At 38.8% G+C, this 19,755-nt stretch overlaps 2 protein-coding genes across 2 annotated transcripts in view; both read right to left on the bottom strand.

Moving 5' to 3' along the window:
* Positions 1-680: 680 nt before the first annotated feature.
* On the bottom strand, positions 681-13,464 carry LOC117992965 (hemicentin-1-like). The gene is made up of 17 exons (XM_034980695.2): positions 13,210-13,464; positions 12,274-12,503; positions 10,995-11,126; positions 10,167-10,253; positions 9,911-10,039; positions 8,565-8,730; positions 7,974-8,155; positions 7,348-7,420; positions 6,622-6,791; positions 6,026-6,197; positions 4,973-5,221; positions 4,330-4,402; positions 3,707-3,918; positions 2,935-3,112; positions 1,987-2,081; positions 1,527-1,680; positions 681-897 (listed from the first exon to the last, which is right to left on the bottom strand). Exons 1-17 carry the CDS (start codon positions 13,403-13,405, stop codon positions 768-770), a joined length of 2,628 nt encoding a protein of 875 aa, XP_034836586.1. The 5' UTR covers positions 13,406-13,464; the 3' UTR covers positions 681-767.
* A 4,321-nt stretch (positions 13,465-17,785) lies between these two features.
* The window catches only part of LOC117992714 (hemicentin-2-like), a 36,608-nt gene continuing 34,638 nt past the window's right edge, over positions 17,786-19,755 (bottom strand). The window contains exons 26-27 of the mRNA XM_069506015.1: positions 19,573-19,737; positions 17,786-18,172 (exon numbers count right to left, since the gene is read on the bottom strand). Of these exons, the coding sequence (XP_069362116.1) occupies positions 17,945-18,172; positions 19,573-19,737 (393 nt within the window). The 3' untranslated portion in view covers positions 17,786-17,944. The remainder of the gene's footprint in view (positions 18,173-19,572; positions 19,738-19,755) is intronic.

Genomic DNA, 19,755 nt, shown 5'->3' with positions numbered 1-19,755 from the left:
TTAAAAAAAAACCTTTTTTTGAAGTTGGTTAAAAAATAATAATTAGGTAAGTATATTAAACCTCCTTGATTTACTGCCCTCTAGTGGCGAATCGAAGAAAAAAAGCTTTATAAAACTAAGCTTACACTAACAAGATGGCGCTCAATGTTACAAAAATTAACGTAAACCTCCTTGATATACTACACTCTAGTGACCAATGGAGAACAATAGCTTTATAAAACTAAGCTATCACTAACAAGATGGCGCTCAATGTTCCAAAAATTAGAATAGTATTACAAATCTCCGTGATGTACCTACATCTATTATTTAAATTATATTAAGAGTTTGAATTACCTATTAATTTGTAGTTGAGAATATATTTTAAATCAGCAAAAAAAAAACACTCCGACCGTTGTGGCTTGTGGCGTTATTCGTAGGGTAGGGTAAGAGCCATAACACGTTTTGTGTCGTAGCCTTTTTGCGATTTCCAGGACGCGATGCGTTGTGAGCTACCTATTTTTTCTTTGCTGATTAGGTATGCCAGTGTATAGGTACTTTTTATCGATTATAAAATTGTAGTAAGCAGGTAGGAGGTAGGTAGGTATGAGTAAAAGCAACTATGTAGGTACCTAACCTACCTACTTGGGTACTTGGGCACTACCGTGACTTGGGTATATAGGAATAAAATAAAAGAATGTACCTACAACCTAATAGGAAAATTATTTATTTCTATATTATTTTACTAGTAGGTAGTAATATTATACTGAAAGTCTTCATTTTATTAAAGTTTACAATACTTTCAAATGAACTTTAATCGTGTCTGGCCCAACTTCATTCTCGGCTACACACTGATAAATGCCTTCCTGTCTTCGAGTTACATTTCCTAAAATTAGGTCTAGCTTTCCCATGGAATGACTCCTGTAATAAAAATAATGCACGAAAATAAAATCGTAAAAATATGTTGACGAGGGACAGGGGGAGAATGCTTTGTTGTGATTGGTGGACTCAAAAGTCATGTAATCAAGGCAATGTGCGGAATGAGGGTACCGAACGGGCGTGGGCTGACTTTTATGCTAAGTAACTGCCTAAGCTTGGCGATCGCGGGTGTCCGGGTATTAGGCTTTTATAGGTGGTGGTCTGTGGAGATTATGTACAACCGAATTAGCACGGTGAATAATGTTGTAAAGTTAGGAGGCTGTGATTATTATTTCCCTCCCTATCAAATCAGAAATGAGGAGATCCGTAGGAGAACTAGAGTAACCGACATAGCTCAACGGCTTGAGAAGCTGAAGTGGCAATGGGCAGGGCACATAGTTCGTACAACCGATAGACGTTGGGGCCCCAAGGTGCTGGAATGGCGACCTCGCACCGGAAGACGCAGTGTTGGAAGACCCCCCCACTAGGTGGACGGACGACATCAGACGAGTCGCAGGGAGCCGCTGGATTGAGGCGGCGCAAGACCGTGGCGTGTGGAAGTCCCTACAAGAGACCTATGTCAAGCAGTGGACGTCTACCGGTTGATGACAATGATGATGATTATTATTTACCTTTGCAGAACGGTGGTGTCAAACTTTGGAGAAATGTACTCCCATTTGGTTGAGGGGACTGGGTTGCCGAAGGTTACGTCGCAGGACAGAATCAACGTGGTCCCAGCTCTTACTGATAATGTCTCCCACGGAAGGTGTTCTATGTACGGTGGCACTACAACAAGAAAATAAGTTATTATTTCTAATAAGTAGGTACTTATCCATATCCTCACTTAATAAAATTATTTGTGGCCCTAACACAGGATATTATAAATGCAAAATTAGTGTGTCTGTCTGTTTGTTAACGTTTCACGGTACATCTGTTTAACCATTTTGGATCAGATTTGGTTCAGAGATAGCTTGCATCCCAGGGAAGGACATGAACAGGGATACGAAAAATCAAAGAGACCCTATGGGATTCTTAATAAACCTAAATTCACGTAGATTACTCCCACTTTAGGTAGGCAATCCAAAAACTTACCCAATACGTTTAATCTTACAGTTCTTATAGCGGTGCCCATCTCATTTTCAGCAATGCAATGGTACATCCCGGAATCGTTGTAGCGAGCGGAAAATCTAAAAAAATACTTATAATAATTCATAATGATCATTATATTTTATTATCATCAATCAATAGACGTCTAAAGCTGGACACAGTAGGGCGATTGTCTAAAACCTGCATCAATCATTATTACAATCTCAATTGTTCTGATGGGCTGAATTTGTGCGATTCTTGTTGCAACAATGCATTGTAGCCAATAGTGAGCGAGTGTCAACCAATCAGAGGTGATTGCGATCGTGACATTGTAGCTGTCATTCTCCCGCAATCGCGCAGCTGGTCTCTTGTAGGGACTTCCACAGTCCACACGCCAGTCGTGCGCCGCGCCGCCTGAATCCAGTGACTCCCTGCGATTTTGTTGAAGTTGCAGTTCGATGTCGTCTGTCCACCTAGTGGGGGATCTTCCAACGCTGCGCTTTCCGGTGCTAGATCGCCATTCTAGCACCTTGGGAGCCCAACATCTACCTATCAGTTTTTCGAACTATGAATGTGACGAAAATTCGTACTTAGGTACAATCATCACTTCAGCTGCGCAACCCCTTGAGTTATGTCGGTAACTCTGGTTCTCCTACGGATCTCCTCATTTTTAATTTGATGACGTAGAGAAATAGCATAGCATAGCATAGTAGAGTAGTAGCATAGCCTTATCATTACTACAAGCACATTAAAGAGTTTACTTGTGCTATAATACCTACCTGCCAAATTTTATGATTCTAGGTCAACGGGAAGTATAGATTTTCTTGATAGACACGACAGACATACAGACGGACAGATGGACAGACGGACTGATAAACAAACAACAAATTGATCCTATAAGGGATCCTTATTTGAGGTACGGAACCCTAAAAAATACAATGATTATTATTTTACCGATGCGTGTGTCTATCATCACAATGATGGTGGTTGTCAAAAGCTATGATCACGTCGTCCTGGTACATATCCCAATGGACGTTGGCTTTGGGTACTGCATCCACGTCACAAGGCAGTTCTACCATTTCGCCTTCTTTGACAGTTATTATCTCATCGCCGTTCTTGATTTTGGGTGCATCTGTTGAAAACAAATTACAAAAATACAACGTGAACAGTAGAGTCTCGAGTCGGAACGAGACTGGCTTAAAAACCATCAACCACCCGTATTTATACAATCGTCCTAAGATGGTTGCCCCGCAACAGATCACGTGACTTCCATTTCAGAAGGAGGCGTAGATAGAATAATAGGTAGATTTAAGTACTGTGTAACCGCGTATGAGATAGCGATAGCACCGACGTAACGATGAATAATACGACAATTATTACCATTGTTTAGTAGTCAATATTTGTATTTGGTGTAAATTCGTGGGCCACTGTCCACCAGTGGTGGTGGTGGTGGCGCCACCAGTATTAAACGTTTTTTATGTGAAAACAAGTAAATAACTCATAAGAAATACAATTACGCCTTGAATTCTCAAAGTTTGTTTTGCAACTTCTTGTATGTATTCTTGAAAAAAACCAGTTACACGATAAGGGATAAAAAATAGGTTAGCTGCGACTCTGTTTATCACATTAGTAACTTTATCTGTGCTCTCTTTTTAGTGCGAATGAGAAAGCAAACGTTCCTGCATCTACCTTTATTACTCTATCTACGGAAGGCGGCAACACTTACATTGAACTTTCACTTTTACATGTTGAGAATCTGTGCCAAGAAGGTTTACTGCTTCGCATACGTAAAAGCCTCCATGTGTTATATCAGCTGCTGGTATCTTTAAGGATTTGCCTTCAACCACGACACCGTCAGGGACTGGATCAAAATCCAAGCTTCCATCTTCCGATTTATACTTCCATGTAACTTCCGGTACCGGTATTCCTGCTAAGACCCTAGAAATATCTTCTCTATACATAAAAATGAATCGCTAAATGTGTTGCTGATCGCAAATCTCGAGAACAGCTTAACCGATTTCGCTAATTCTTTTTTTATAATATGCGTTGAAGTATGAGGATGGTTCTTACGGAGAGAAAAATTTAAAACATTAGAATCGACTCTTAGGCGGTACGAAGTTCGCCAGGGCAGCTAGTTATAAATAAATAATTGTTTATTTCAGATGTTTCCATCCATAGATACTTTATTCATTATTTTAAACGAAAATTGGCCTTGTTAATCATGACTATTTCCCTTTGCCCTCCAATTAAGCATGAATCTTGTGCTAGGAGTAGGGACGACAATTAAATAGGTAGTGCAATGGCTCACCCGTTAAATTTTTCATCATTCTATTAAATTTTTAGACTTACACGCAATTTTCTTCAGTGAAATCACCAGGTTTCAACTGAATTTCCGCCGTATTCAACTTAATTTGAGGTGGTTCTACAACAAGAAAATAAACAATCGTGACTCATATGCAACTTAATTTTTCCAATTTACGTTTCAGTCAGATTTATATCTAGTGCTGCCATTTAAAATCCAGTTCTAACTTAGATAATTGTCATCATTAATTGTGATAATTAATTCACAACTCACAATTAAATTAATCGCAACTAAATTCACAACAAAACAGAAACTTGATTTTTCATTAAAAACTTAATTTAAAGTTTAAACAAAACGTTAACTGTTTTTTTAGAATGACTAAACCACCACTATTTTTGCATCTTGACCAGCTTGTATAACAATAAAAAATGTACTCTACCGTTAAAATTTCAGTTATAAGAAAACTAGAGAATGCCTGCGACTTCGCGTGGATTTAGTTTTTAAAAATCCCGTGGAAACTCTTTGTTTTTCCGGGATAAAAGTAGCCTATGTCCTTCCCCGGGATGCAAGCTATCTCTGTACCAAATTTCGTCAAAATCGGTTGAACGGTTGAGCCGTGAAAAGCTAGCAGACAGACAGACAGACACACTTTCGCATTTATAATATTTTTATGGATTTATAGATATTTACCCAATCCAGTTATATAAACGTTGGCCACATAAGATTCACTTGTCACACTGTTAGAGACTTCACATTTATATTCTCCAGTATCATCTATACCCATGTTCTTTATTAACAGCATATATTCATCGTTTACAAGCTCAACGTTCTCGGACTCCTCAAGGAGAGTATCGTTGTGGTACCACTTGATGACAGCTTCAGGATATGCGTTCGCTTCACAGAAAAGTTTTCCTTCCATACCAAATTCAATCGTAGCATCTGTATACAAAGTATATTTTTAAGAAATTTCAAACAAACACACAATAATTAGTGTTCCTTAGTTTTCTGAATATAAAAAAGGAAAAGGTGACTGACTGATCTTTCAACGCACATCTCAAAACTCAAACTACTGGATGGATCGGGCAGTTCAGGCTGAAAGGCATAGTAGACATTCGCTAAGAAAGGTATTTGAAAATTCAAACCCGGGGGTAAAATAGGGGTTTCAAATATCTTATACTTTGTTATATGGGCATTTCAGTGCCGCACTTGTTCGTTTGTTTTGCATTTTGAAATTCAATTGCTTTTCTCCATCACAACCTTTTTTAGGAAGGTTCGCTCCAAAACTCCTTACCGCACGCAATAAATTGCAACTAAGTTATTTATAGGTTTGACATCTTCCTGGTTAACTCTGTTTTATCATTGATAGTCGCAATAATTTCTGTTTTTCAGAATCTATTCATCATCATCATCATCGTCAACCTCAACCTGAGTGGGAGGTCTTCCAAGGCTGCGCTTTGTGGTGCATGATCGCAATTTTAGCACCGGCCGCAGTGTCAATCAGCGGGCAATGGTAAGAGCTACGCAGGTGACCAGATCAGAAACGAGGAGATCCAGAGTACCAGAGAACCGGAGTTTTTAACCGACATAGCTCAGATTGCGAAGCTGAAGTGGCAATCGGCAGGAAACATATTTCCGTAGTTAATAAAGTTAATAAAAGCGATAGACGTTCAGGTCCCAAGGTGATAGTATCTATTACTATAACGTGTTAAAGTTCTACAATTTCTGTTCTAAAAATTTACCTACCTGTGGGTTTTTGTACAATTTCAAAGGTAAATGTTCTGTTGACGTAGAGATTCAATGCAACTGCATCTTCACCTTGATCATTCTTGCATTTACACGTTATTGTGTCATTTTTGTTTACATTCTCGATTCTTACGTAACTTATGTAGGTCGAGGGGTGCTGGAGAAGCGCACTCTAGAAAATAAGTTGAAGTTATTACAACAATCGTTCGTCATCATCATGATCAGCACGGGTCTCCTCTCAGAACGAGAAGGGGGCAAAAATCGTTATGGGATCATAAGCACTAAGCAGGTAAGTACCTAACTGTATTTGAAATCAGTACCCTTTTTTTTATTGGTTTTTTAATGAAAATATTACAATAAAACCCTTATTATAAATACGAAAGTGTGTTTAGTTTGTTTGTGGTTTCTTCTTTTTTCTTGGTTTTTTCAATCACGCCGCCACGGAGCAACGGATAGACATGATTTTTTGCATGGGTATAGTTAATAGGCTACCTTTTATCCTGGGAATTCAAAGAGTTCCCATGGGATTGTTTAAAATAATTTTATGAGTTTTCCTTTTTTAACTTTATATTCAGGTTCACAGAAAAAATATCTACCTCTGATGACAAGGTCTCCCCAGCATCATTTTCCCACCAAATTAATGGTTTTTCATTAGAATTAGCTTTGCAGACTCCCGTATAATTAGTCCCGTAGTCCACCAAAACCGATTCCGGCTCGAGAAGTTCTATCAGAGGGGCTGAATTTCGTAATCCACTTTTCCCATTCACTGCAATGAAACTGAGTGAGTAATGGAAGGGTAAAGGCCCAATTCCAAGGATTATCATTATGATCAACCCATCGCCAGCCCGCTACTGAGCACAGGTCTTCTCACATAAAGAGAAGGGGGCTGGCCAAGTGTGGATTGGCCGACTTCACACACCTTTGACAACATTTTGAAGAACTCAAGCATTTGAGTTTTCTCACGATGACTTCCATCGCCGTTAAAGGAAGTGACACTTGCTTAAAACGCACATTTAACTCCGAAAGGTTAGAGGTGCATGCCCGGAATCGAATCCTCGACCTTCCAAATAAGAGGGGGACGTCTTATCCTGCCGGCTATCACGGCTCTAATTCCAAGTACAATAATATATTGTACCATTATTTGCCAAATTAAAACCTCCAAAGTAAAAAACTTAATATTCTGTGGTGCTAGACCTTAAAAACGCACACCCAATCGTCACCCGAGCTCGCCCGCACCGGGTTAGCGCGGGGGCTGTGCGGGTGTGTGGGGCGTTCCCTCCCCGATTGCGATCTCGACCTGTCGCGTACTCATAGGTACTTACCAGTTCTTTGAGATTCTAAAACATTGCTGTAGCCTGATATTTCTTGACCAGTAATTTCATCTCGGCATCTTATCTAGATTAATAATGATGATTAATTTATTTATTACCAAAAAATTACAGTATCATTAAAAAAATATATATATTTCCACATGAAACCCTGAGGAGAAAATACGCGAGGGATGCGGGACGCGGTTCATCATGAATCGAGAATATACATAATGGACCAAGAGCCAGCGCGTGCCAGACCTTCGTTTTTTTATAAAAGCTGAAAGTTTCTCTGCGTAAAGTCCCAAAGTCTAATTTAGGAGGAGGTGCCACGATATTAAATGTCTAGCAATGCATCACGTGATTTCTAATACTAATCCGAAGGAAATATAAATAAACTTAGACTTTATACCTACTTTGACAAAAGATTTTAACACCTTTATTAGGTACCTGTTTCCTCCCAAAGCCAGCATGATCCAAACTCCATAGTCCTCCCAGTGTTGGGGACAATACGCAGAGATACTTTCAGCTTTTATAAAATAACAAAGGTCTGGCACGCACTGGCTCTTAGTCCATAAGTGTTCCACATCCCGCGCAGATCTCCTTCTAATTATATAATTAGACCATAGTTTAATACTCACAAAAACTTTGAAGGCCCTATAACTTGCAACAAACACTTCTGCGATGTACAAATTTCCTCTTTCATCCAGTGAATGATATTGCAACATTTTAGTTTCCATATTATTATCAGTCATTTGCAATTCAAGAGTCAACAATTCTGTTGTCTGTTCTGGTAATGAAATAATCATGAAAGTAGCCACATCTGAAAATTTTGGATATTTTTACGCATTTTCCCGGCTCAACCGCCGAACTTATCGCGAGAAATTTTAGCAAACCTAGATAGAAAGAAAAAAGCATGAAGAAGACCACAGATTAGAGAATATTATTCACTCATTTGTGCAGAAGACAGATATAAATATAGTATACATTCTACTTCAATAAAACTAAAAAAAAAATCCACTGGTTTTATTAAAATACTTTAATACAACTTGGATTAAGTTGCGACCTTAAATAAATTTATCTATAGTATTTAAAAACAATAAATCGTCTCATTAAACTCTTAAAAATAAATAAAACATTTCGACATATTTTTCTCTTTTTTTCTCTAATTAGGTAATTTAGATAAATAATTGCCAGCAGTGATATTTAAATGGATTAGTAGATTATTTTACCTGGTAAAGGTCTAGATGATGTTTCTCGAAGACTTTTGGGTTTGAATGGAGAGAAACCCACTTGGAATGATATCTCTTTCCTCCTATAAAACGTCGTGACTGCGGTACCTTGGCAAGTGACGTCAGTAGTTAGTTCACCAATCCCAGCGTTCTTTACTCGAATTACCTTCAATAAATTTTTTTATATGTAAAAGGGAAAGCTGATTGACTGACTGATTTATCAACGCACAGCTCAAACCACTGCATGGACGGATCAGGCTGAAATTTCGCATGTAGATAACTATTATGAAGAAGGCATCAGCTAAGAACGGACTTTTGAAAAGTCAACCCCTACAGGAGTAAAATACGGCTAAAATAAGCTACTTTTTCTATTATAGATCATTGGACAGACCAAGATAGTTTTGACAACCTTCCTGACGCAGCGATGGTCTTATAAGTGGGAGGGCTGGGGTTCAATTTCCGGGCAGTTTTGGTATTTACAATCTCTAAAATGTCTCTAGTCTAATCGGTCTTCGGTCGTGGCTAGTGACCACCCTACCGGCAAAGCCGTGCTGCCAAGCGATTTAGCATTCCGGTACGATGCCGCGCAAAAACTGATCAAGAGTACGGATTTAATGAAACTTTCATATCTCTTCCAAGTTAACCCGCTTTCATCTTAGGGTGAGATCTATTAGAGCGCACTCTGACTTTGCTTAGACTTAAGACAGAGTTAAAATGAAACAGAGCTAATATCTCTCACATAATTCGGTCTCGCTTTAACTCAAACTTAAGTCTCAGCAAAGTCAAAGTGCGCTCTATAGATTTCAACCTAGACTGAATCGTCATTACCACCAGGTGAGATCGCAGTCAAGGGCTAGCTTGTATCGGAATAAAATAAAAACCTCTTACGTGACGTCCTCTTACATGACTGCACTAGGAAGGCAGCCATCAGAGAGGTACATAGTTAAGCGTGCCACAGCACTGCAGTGACGACCAAGACCGCTCTATCAAGAGTGTAACGACAAAGAAGAAAATCATTTGGATTTGCATTTCGTTGCCAATTTTTAATGAGGTACATTTGAAATTAGCATGCTAAAGTGGCAATGGACATTCAACAGGGCATATATTATCTAGTTCGAAAAACCGATAGATGTTGGGGTCCCAAGGTGCTGCATTGTGACCTCGCACCGGAAAGCACGGCGTTGGATGACCCCCACTAGGTGGACAGATGACATTAAGCGAGACGTAGGGTTCCGCTGATTCAGACGGCGCAAGACCGTTGCGCGTGGAAGTCCCTACAAAAGACTTATGTCCACCTGTGGACGTCTAACTGTTGATGATGATGGGGAAATTAAAATAATACTTACAAGAAAAGCATGTGTGTCTACAATTTTTTCGATCTGTGGGCTATCTCCAAAACTGTTTGTGATTGTGATTTTTGGATAATTTCCGGATACGGCTACAATAAAGTCCTTGGTATAAACATCCATTATGAACTAAAATAAATAAAAGGTTGTCTAATTAATACGCTCGGGTTGCCTTTGAAGATTACGTCAGTGATAAGGCCGCCTTCGCACAATATAATTAATATTTATTTATGTGAAAAGTACAAAATATACTTACTGTAAACCGCTTTCTTCCCGAGAATTCTATATGGGAGTCGACGTCACTCCACTCTATACTAGTTATTTCTTTCATATATTTAAATGCCTAAAAATAAATAATGATTTTACAATGTAATATTCATTCATTAAATATATTATGTATAAAATGAAAAGGTGAAGGTGAAAATGACTGACTGACTGATCTATCAACGCACAGCTCAAACTACTGGACCAATCGGGCTGAAATTTGGCATGCAGATAGCTATTATGATGTAGACATGCGGTAAGAAAGGATTTTAGAATATTCAACCCCTAAAGGGGTAAAATAGGGGTTTGAAGTTTGTGTAGTCCACGCGGCACATGACGGGCTCTTAGAAGTATATCCTCAAAATTCCCAACCCCTAGGATGTCGGCTTCCACCCTTTCCCACTTCAGTCGCTCATCTTGCGACGTTGTTGCTCGTACGCGAATGGGTATAGACTATAGAAGTGACGCGCAAGTGCGCGAGCAGCCGCGTACTGCTGCGCGATTGCGGGAGAATGACAGCTACAATGTCACGATCGCAATCATCTCTGATTGGTTAACAACCGCTCACTATTGGCTACAATGCTTTGTTGCATCAAGAATCGCACAAATTCAGCCAATCAGAACAATTGAGATTGTAATAATGACTGATGCAGGTTTTAGACAATCGCCCTACAGTAGTTGTAGTGCGGTAGGTACCGTGAGCGGCCTGAAGTGACGCTTTCTGCAGCCGGACTGCAGTGACTCGCAGTGCAGCTCAGGTGCGTACGCAGCTTAAAGTCCTAAGCTCAATGAATAAATGTGCTTTAAAAATCCAACTTACATAATACAGATTACCCAAATGGAAATGAAAAACGGATCCACCACATTTGTTAGCGACTTCGTAGTAGACATTTTCATTTTCGCTATGTGCTATTCCCTGTGGTACACATTTACCACTTTGGAATATAATTACCTGAAAGAAACATAAATAAAGTCAGACAAGTGCGAATCGGACTCGCAAACGGAAGGTTCCTACTGACAAGTTTTTCTTTTTTAATTTTCATGGCAGCTATTTTAAAATCTATAAATATATAAAAGGAAAAGGTGACTGACTGACTGACTGATCTATCAACGCACAGTTCAAACTACTGGACGGATCGGGCTGAAATCTAGCATGCAGATAGCTATTATAACGTAGGCATCCACTAAGAAAGGATTTTTGAAAATTCAACCTCTAAGGGGGTGAAATAGGGGTTTGAAATTTGTATAGTCCACGCGGACGAAGTCGTGAGCATAAGCTAGTTCTTATTATTTATTCTTTTAACGGCAATAGCACATTCTGTGAAAATTTCAACTCTCTACTGTTACGGTTCACAAGATACAGCCCGCTGACAGACAGACGGACGGGAGGGATAGACAGCGGAGGCTCAGTAATAGGGTTCTGTTGGCACCGTTCGGTTACTTATCTCTTTAAAAAAAATTCAATGGGATTTGCGTGAACAGAATTTATAAATTGATCGAATGGCTGGCTCTCTTTTGAAAAATAGTAATAGACCCAGCTAAGTTTGTTGTGGGCTCTTCTCAGACCTGGACGCGTTTGGAACCCTCGTAGCTTTAGTTAATTAATTATCACCACTACATCATTGTATTGCAAATTCAGCAATCGACAATCAGAAAGTGTACACAATAATAACCTATCTGAGTTAATGATTTGACTTTTGACTTTTGAGTCTGGATACCTATTGATATCTGTAGATAGGTATATAGGTACTATATCAGCAGTTGAATCATTGGAATATGTTAATACTAGCTGATCCCGCGACTTCGTCCGCGTGGAATTAGGTTTTTTAAAAATCCCGTGGGAACGCTTTGATTTTCCGGGATAAAAAGTAGCCTATGTCACTCTCCAGGTCTTTATCTATACCCATGCAAAAAACACGTCAATTCGTTGCACCATTGCGACGTGATTGAAGGACAAACCAACAAACCAATAAACCAACAAACCAACAAACAAACACACTTTCACATTTATAATAAGGGTATTGATGAGAGAAAAATATACGATATTGCCACAAAAATTGAGGCGCGACGTGATGTAAACTTTATTAAGTAGAGGGTACCTGACTTCCTTTAGTCTGACATAAGTTCTGTATAGCTTCGAGCCTACTTTGGCTTTTAGCTTGAGCATCTGTGAATACGTATATATAGGACTTCGGCTTGCTTATTTGAAGGGCCTTTTCAATGGCGGCGAGCGAGTCCTCTGGGCAATCGCGTCCTCCGGCAACCTCTACTAGATGTATCAAATCCAGTAGGTATTCGGGGTTTGATGTTACTAACGGCGGTCCTACGTCTATAAAGAAAAGAAAAACCCGGTTGAGTGCGAGTTTGATTCGTACACGAAGAGTTCCGTACCATCATGATCGACCTATCGCGATGGGTTAAATGATGGTACGGAACGCATCGCCGGCACGGGTCTCCTCTCAGAGTGAGAAGGGGTTTAGCCATTGTTCACCAGGCTGGCCAAGTAGGTACGGATTGGCAGATTTCACCTACCTACCTTTGATAACATTATGGAGAAATCTGAGGTATGTAGGTTTACACACGATGTTTTCCTTCACCGTTAAAGGGAGATGTTTAATTTCTTAAAACGCACATAGCTTCGAAAAGTTAGAGGCCCGGGATCGAATCCCCAGCCACCTAAATAGGAGGCGGACGTCCTAACCTAGCCGGAGCCTAGCCTTTCGTCTGTGCTCAGAACCTAGTGAGCCAGCATTATGCTTATCACGATGATGATGATGATGATCATCCACTCTTTTGTTTTTTGTATAATATACTTGTATATATTGGTTTCATATTCTAATGTTATTTTATACCAACTAAAAGACGCTTGTTGCCTGGCTATCCAACGCGGAAATGCAGCCAGTATTCTTGGCACCATTCTACGTGGGCATGATTTGTATAGTAATTAGGTAAGGCTAGCTTTATTGTAATATTTTCAAAAAAAAAACACTAAAAGACTTTTTTTAATAAAATATAAAACATGTCACTTTACTTACCGTTATCGCCAAAAGGCAGAAGAATATAATTTGCGAAATTTCTGTTACGCGCTGCATCTACAACAGTTTGGATATTATTTTTTAATATCTGAATTTCTTCTCGCATAGATGCAGTTGTATCGGTCACTATGGTAAAACTTTTATCAGAAAAAGCAATTTGAATTAGTGTCAAAAATAATATAAAATAACGTAGCATTTTGAAATATATAATTTAGATCGCACTTCGGCAAACGATCGTTAGCTACTGAACACTAAAACATGTAACTAATTCTGTACAGCAGTAGAAGTCTAAGCACTAAGGTCAAGCTGTGTACATCCGCTCCCAATATTAAATACTAGCTGATCAACCCCGGCTCCGCTCGAGTAGATTTTTTGAAAAGCGCTCGGGTTTCCAAAAATCCTGAAAAACGTGCATACATCTTTATTTTTGCCCGAAAGTCCAAATCCCAATTTTCATAGCTGATATAACAATAAATGTTGAACTTTCATACATGGAATTTGTGCAAATCCTCAAAACACGTGTTTCTTCATATTTTACCAAAAGCTCAAATACCAAATTGTAATAGATGATTTATACCTATCTATTAAAATTTGGTATTTGGTATTTTAATAGATAGGTATAGGTAAACCTTAGTTTTGGTTTAACTGTCAAATGACAGACTTTCATGCAAAGTTTCACTCCCAATTCAACCCCCTTAGGGATGGAATTTCCAAAAATCCTTTCTTAGTAAGCGTCTAACGTCATAAAAGAAACCTAATCTACAAATTTTAAGTATCTAACCGTAGCAGTTTATAGCTCAGTCAGTCAGTCAGTTGGGACAAGTCTTTTTGTACTTTTATTAGGATTAGTTTATATCCGCGACTTCGTCCGCGTGGACTACACGAATTTCTAAGCGCTATTTTACCCCCTTAGGGGTTTAATTTACAAAAACCTTTCTTAGCAGATGTTTACATTATAATTGCTATCTGCATGTCAAATTTTAGCTCGATCAGTGAGTGAGCTGTGTTTTGATAGGTCAGTCAGTCAATCGGTCACCTTTCCCTTTTATGAGTAATTTAGATTATAGATTAATAAAAAAATAATGACAACTCGACTGATTTCTACGAAATTATAGTAAACTTGCAGACATGGGATAATTTTTAGGGTTCCGTAACTCAAAAGGAGAAAAGGAACCTTTGTTTACCTTTTTGTACATAACTACATTTTAAGATCTCTTTTTGGTAACCTGTCATTTGTGTTTCATAGTTCAATAAAGAATATGTACATACATACATACATTTTTATCTATTTAGTACATAATCGATAACATTTTGCCCTGACTCTTGCAATTACAAGTGCATTCCGCTTGGCATGTTATATTTAGTCTTATGTGACTAATTAAAATTACTTAAATTGATCCTTATTACTAGGTCTAATAAAATAAAATTATGATTAATCATCTAATGGAATTCGGACTGTAAATAAAACAGAAAGCTTTACTCGTGTCGTGTGACTAATGGTCGGCAGGAAACTTTACTTTGTATTCACAAAGTTTTCATTGTTTATTTGAATTTTAAATAGAATGAGTTTCCAGGAAAACGATAATGTTATGTATTGCCAGAAAAATACTGGCAAGATTGCAATAATCCCAACAGAGCTAAATGTTGGTAGAGACCACTTACTTCTGTAGTCGAATGTAGAGATCGAGGATCGGAGGGTTCCGTACTATAGATGTATTTTTTCGATATTTTGCATGATAATTCAATAGTACATTATGGTACAAGTGTGTAATGTTGGTGATTACCTCTGAGGCGCAATTGAGACCCGAGCCGTTGAGGAGTTAAACACTTTTGACAAAAGGAGTTAAACATCGTGATTGTTAGTCACGATTTTTAATTCCTTTTATCATTCTTGAATTTGGAGTCGACAGCAAGGTGACAGCACACAATACATATCAACTCGGAAAGGGATCATCATCGCCTTTCGCCTCGCAGTCAACCAGACGTGAATCTAATGTAAAAGCGGATCAGCAGCTCTGGTACGTCGACTCGGCTACAGCTACGTGTAGGCCCGTTGTCCCCGTTTTAGCCGTGTCCCCGGTAACGGGGACAGCGGGAATTGAATACACTGCGCACACAGGCAAGCGTGGATGGAGTGACGTATGGACTTATGGAGATGACGTAAAGGGGACGACGAGCAGTAGTCCGAGCTTGACCCAAGACGAGGCGATTACGCACTAGACTACGAATCGGATTAGTGTGCGTTGCAGTAAGGAGTTTCATACAAAGAATACTGGACGGCTCGAGTTGATACTGTGACGATCCCTTTCCGAGTTAATATGTGTGCTATGACCTTAAACCGTGTCTAGAAATTACTTAGTAGAGATTTTGCATGTAGGCTTTTTCTATAATAGAGATTCTCGTTAGAAAGGATTTTCGACATTCTACTCGAGCAAAGCGACACACCACTAAATAAAATAAAATAAATAAAATAAAAATCTTTTTTATTCAAATTAACTTTTACAAGTACTTTCGAATAGTCGGATGCATCTCCCACTGGTTCCGAATGCCTTTGCCACTACTTTTTGATTACCATAATTTTAATTTTTAAGGACGAAGAAAAACCACATTTTCATCAAATACTTTTGGTTTATTTCATAATAACAAAGTAATTTATCTAATCAGTAAGACTTTTAAATTAAAATTAAAATAGTAGGTACAGGTAGTACATCAATCAATTTATTATCTCGTATAATATCATTGATGTTGGAATCCCCCATAATACATATAATACCTACCTATAAAAAACCGGCCAAGTGCGAGTCAGGCTCGCGCAATGAGGGTTCCGTACTACAATCGTATTTTTTCGACATTTTGCACGATAATTCAAAAACTATGCATAAAAATAAATAAAAATCTGTTTTAGAATGTACAGGTGAAGACCTTTCATATGATACCCCACTTGATATAGTCACTCACTTCGAAAGTTGAAAATACTAATTATTAGTTCATGACCACAATTTAATTTTTTTTGTGTGATTTAACCCTAAATTCACGGTTTTCAGATTTTCCCCCAAATGTCAGCTATAAGATCTACCTACCTGCCAAATTTCATGATTCTAGGTCAACGGGAAGTACCCTGTATGTTTCTTGACAGACAGACGGACTGACAGACTGACAGACAGACAGACAGACAGACAGACAACAAAGTGATCCTATAAGGGTTCCGTTTTTCCTTTTGAGGTACGGAACCCTAAAAACTACCACCATTAGTACTTCCAACTTCTTAGACTACCACATGTTGCGAGCTACCTATAAACATATTATAATACTTGTCCTAAAACATGTTAAATTATATGTAAATGTAAGACATATAAATTTTTAAGATGCTTGTTAGTGTTGGAAAGTTAGGTAGGTAGGTATGTCTAACTAAATATTTTTATTTACATATAACTAACTTCCCAAAACTAAAAATTGCGTATAGTCAGTCAGGTAACATTTTTAGGTATTTTGACTTATTAATGTACCTATTTCAAACTAGATGATGCCCGCGACTGCGTCCGCGTGGATTTAGGTTTTTCTAAAATCCCGTGGGAACTCTTTAATTTTCCGGGATAAAAAGTTGCCTATGTCCTTCCCCGGGATGTAAGCTAACTCTGTACCAAATTTCGTCAAAATCGGTTGAACGGTTGGGCCGTGAAAAGCTAGCAGACAGACAGACAGACAGACACACTTATTTATTATTAGCTTATTTATCAGCCGACCACAAATAAAATACACATCGATTCAAAGATAATCTAACGTAAATGTACTGGCACAAGATGAGCTGTTTATTTCATTTTATTAGAATAAGTAATAATTTGAAATAATTGAAATTTTGCGGATGACACTATACGTTTAGTCCGCGACGGGTCGACATGGCACTCGGGGAGGAAACGCCACGCACACCCCCACAGCTAGCCCCCGCGCTAACCCTGTGCGGGCGAGCGCGGGTGACGTGTGGGTGTACGAGACGTCCCCTTGCATCATACCCCGATTGCCATCTCGACTTGTCGCTTTCTATAGGAGCCATCGAATTAGTATTGCGATATTCGTGATTCCATCAATGATTGATACCAACATCTTCATTTCATCATATTGACTTCCACTGCTGGATAAAGGCCTTTCGTAGGAGGTGACCGTCACTATAACAGCTGTTCATCCTTCCTCTTCCAGCCACTTCCCGTGTCTTTATTTAGGTATCATATCATCTTTGCACGCTACTTCTACTTGTATGTGGTTATTTACTCAAGAACTTTCTGGGTCAAAACCAAAGGGCTGTTCCCGTCGAGTCACACTACCGTGAGTAACGCTGTGACACAAAAGGAATCTAATTTTCCCGGTGAGTCACAGTTAAAATATTATTCTTGAGCCATACTGTGAAATAACGCCACTGTGACATAAATTAACATGAAGTATTATTTACTCCCCTCACCTAACGGCTCGTCTCAATGGCGCCTCAGCGGTAATCACCAACATTACACACTTGTACCATAATGTACTATTATAGCATTATTTTGCAACATTTTCGTAACAAAACAGTGTTACAATGTTTTTTAAATATTATAGATGTATGTGAATAAAGTAGGTCAATATGTGACACATTTTGATATCATAATAAGAATTTTAAAATATGAGCGTAGATAATAGTAGTTAATGAAACGGTTTTATAATGGGGCGTATTAAAACATGGCTGTGAATTTATCACCCGATTGTTTTAATTTGAGAATCTGTCTTTATAAAAAATTCCTTGGTAATTGAAGGCGTTTTCAAATGCGTCGACATAGCAGCAGTAAATGAAACCTTTGTCAACATCGTGCCAATGTGGATTTTTCATCCAGGGTATTGTATCGCATATGTCATAGCATAGCACGTAAGTTAATGCTTGAGGTAATGTTAAGCCAGGAATGTTTACGTGGATGATCACAAATTGGCGTTCGACGACCTGGATAATAAAAAAAAAATTAAAAATCCATATTTACCAAACATTATGAATGCGAAATTATGGTTACAAGTTTTTTTTAACTCTTATCCTTAGATACCTAGTCTTGCGCTTGACCACAATCACTCTTAATGAAAAACATTCATTAGGTCTAGATTGGAACGCGCATGCCTAGAACTTGCCATGCTTCACTTTTGCCTTGAAGGTATGTAGGTTGTAGATACGTGGCAAGAAACACGGGGTTATTCCCGTTGAGTCACAGTGTTACTCACAGGAGTGTGACTCAACAGGAATAACCCGAAACACGGACGTCGCTCCGCAAGGACACCGCACCTCAGCGGTTCGTATTAGAAACATAGAGCTCAACGTTTCGTGCGAGTAGGATACCAACATTCACTTATAATACCACAAGAGCTTCAAAATTATCGGGTATTTCCCGATAGGTTTGCAGGGAACCTTGAGGGAAATGCCAGATAATTTTGAAGCTCGTGTGGTATTCGGGGGATTATTTTTCCGTCCCAAATGTCGGCCAAAATCTCCAATTTTCACAATTGAATTCAACCTGTCAGTTTGACGTGTGGACTTCAACTACCAGAGAAAATTTTCAAAAAATTATCAGTATAATACCATGTAGGTTGTACCACGTGACGTCGAATGGTGCAATTCTATTGGTCGACATTTGGGTCGGAAAAATAATCACGGTTACTCGCTGTTTTGTGATAGAACACTCTCTAAATTAGGTAAGTGTATACGATAAAACATCGATTTGGGTTTGGTTATCGTCCACCAAGCTATGTGCATATTGGCAGACTTCACATACCTTTGAGAACATTATGGAGAACTCTCGGCATGGAGGTTTCCCCACGATGTTTTCCTTCACCGTTAAAGCAAATGATACCGGAATCTATCCTCCCTGGATAGGAGGCAGATGTCTTAAACACTACGCTATTAGTGCTCTAGTGTGTTTTAGAAGTGGCCAAACTTTATTGTTTACTGTAGCCGGCAAGAAATATTGTACCTACATCGATCTTTAGAAAGAGATAGCGGTTTCATAGAGCGTTGTCCCCGTTACACATACCTATGTAACGTTTTGTCTGTTTCAATGACAGAGACAATGCTCTACGAAACCGCTATGTCTTTTTAAAGGTCGATGTACATTATTTTCTGCCGCGTACTGTACAAATTTAGTTGCCTAGGGTGTAGGCTAGTTTTGTGGATTTGTCAGTCCCTTGTGCTCCGTCGGCAGCGGTGGGATGGAACTTCGTGATGGTTTTAGTCGGTAGGAGTCCGACATCACCACTAAGCTCGCCCGTGGCCAGTGGTATCCATGATGGATTTGCCTCACGGAAAAAGTCTAGCTTTAAGGTTCATTAGAACTAGACAATAGCAATAAAAAAAATTACCCTCCATATAAACTGCGGCACTTGTAGTTCCTGATTAAGTTTGTCTCTCAAATTTATTGCAGGAATATTGCTTTTCACAGAGTATGCAGCACCTGTCCATAAAAATATTTTATCGTCTGAATTTAAGGCATACAATCTCACTCGCCGTTCAACCTCGTCCCAATTCTGTAAAATAATATTATC

Source organism: Maniola hyperantus, chromosome 22 (assembly GCF_902806685.2).
Source record: "Maniola hyperantus chromosome 22, iAphHyp1.2, whole genome shotgun sequence".
Classification (NCBI taxonomy): Eukaryota; Metazoa; Arthropoda; class Insecta; order Lepidoptera; family Nymphalidae; genus Maniola; species Maniola hyperantus.
Note: the sequence above shows the minus strand (reverse complement) of the source record. Positions and strands in the feature narration are given on the sequence as shown.

Bases quoted from the DNA above. Each gene is read 5' to 3' on its own strand.
- LOC117992965 (XM_034980695.2), bottom strand. From the start codon at position 13,405: ATGCTACGTTATTTTATATTATTTTTGACACTAATTCAAATTGCTTTT. The intron at 11,127-12,273 runs GTACCCTCTACT...TGTTTCTTTCAG, and splicing joins GTCAGACTAAAGGAAGTCAG to GTAATTATATTCCAAAGTGG. The intron at 7,421-7,973 runs GTGAGTATTAAA...TTATTAATCTAG, and splicing joins ATAGGGCCTTCAAAGTTTTT to ATAAGATGCCGAGATGAAAT.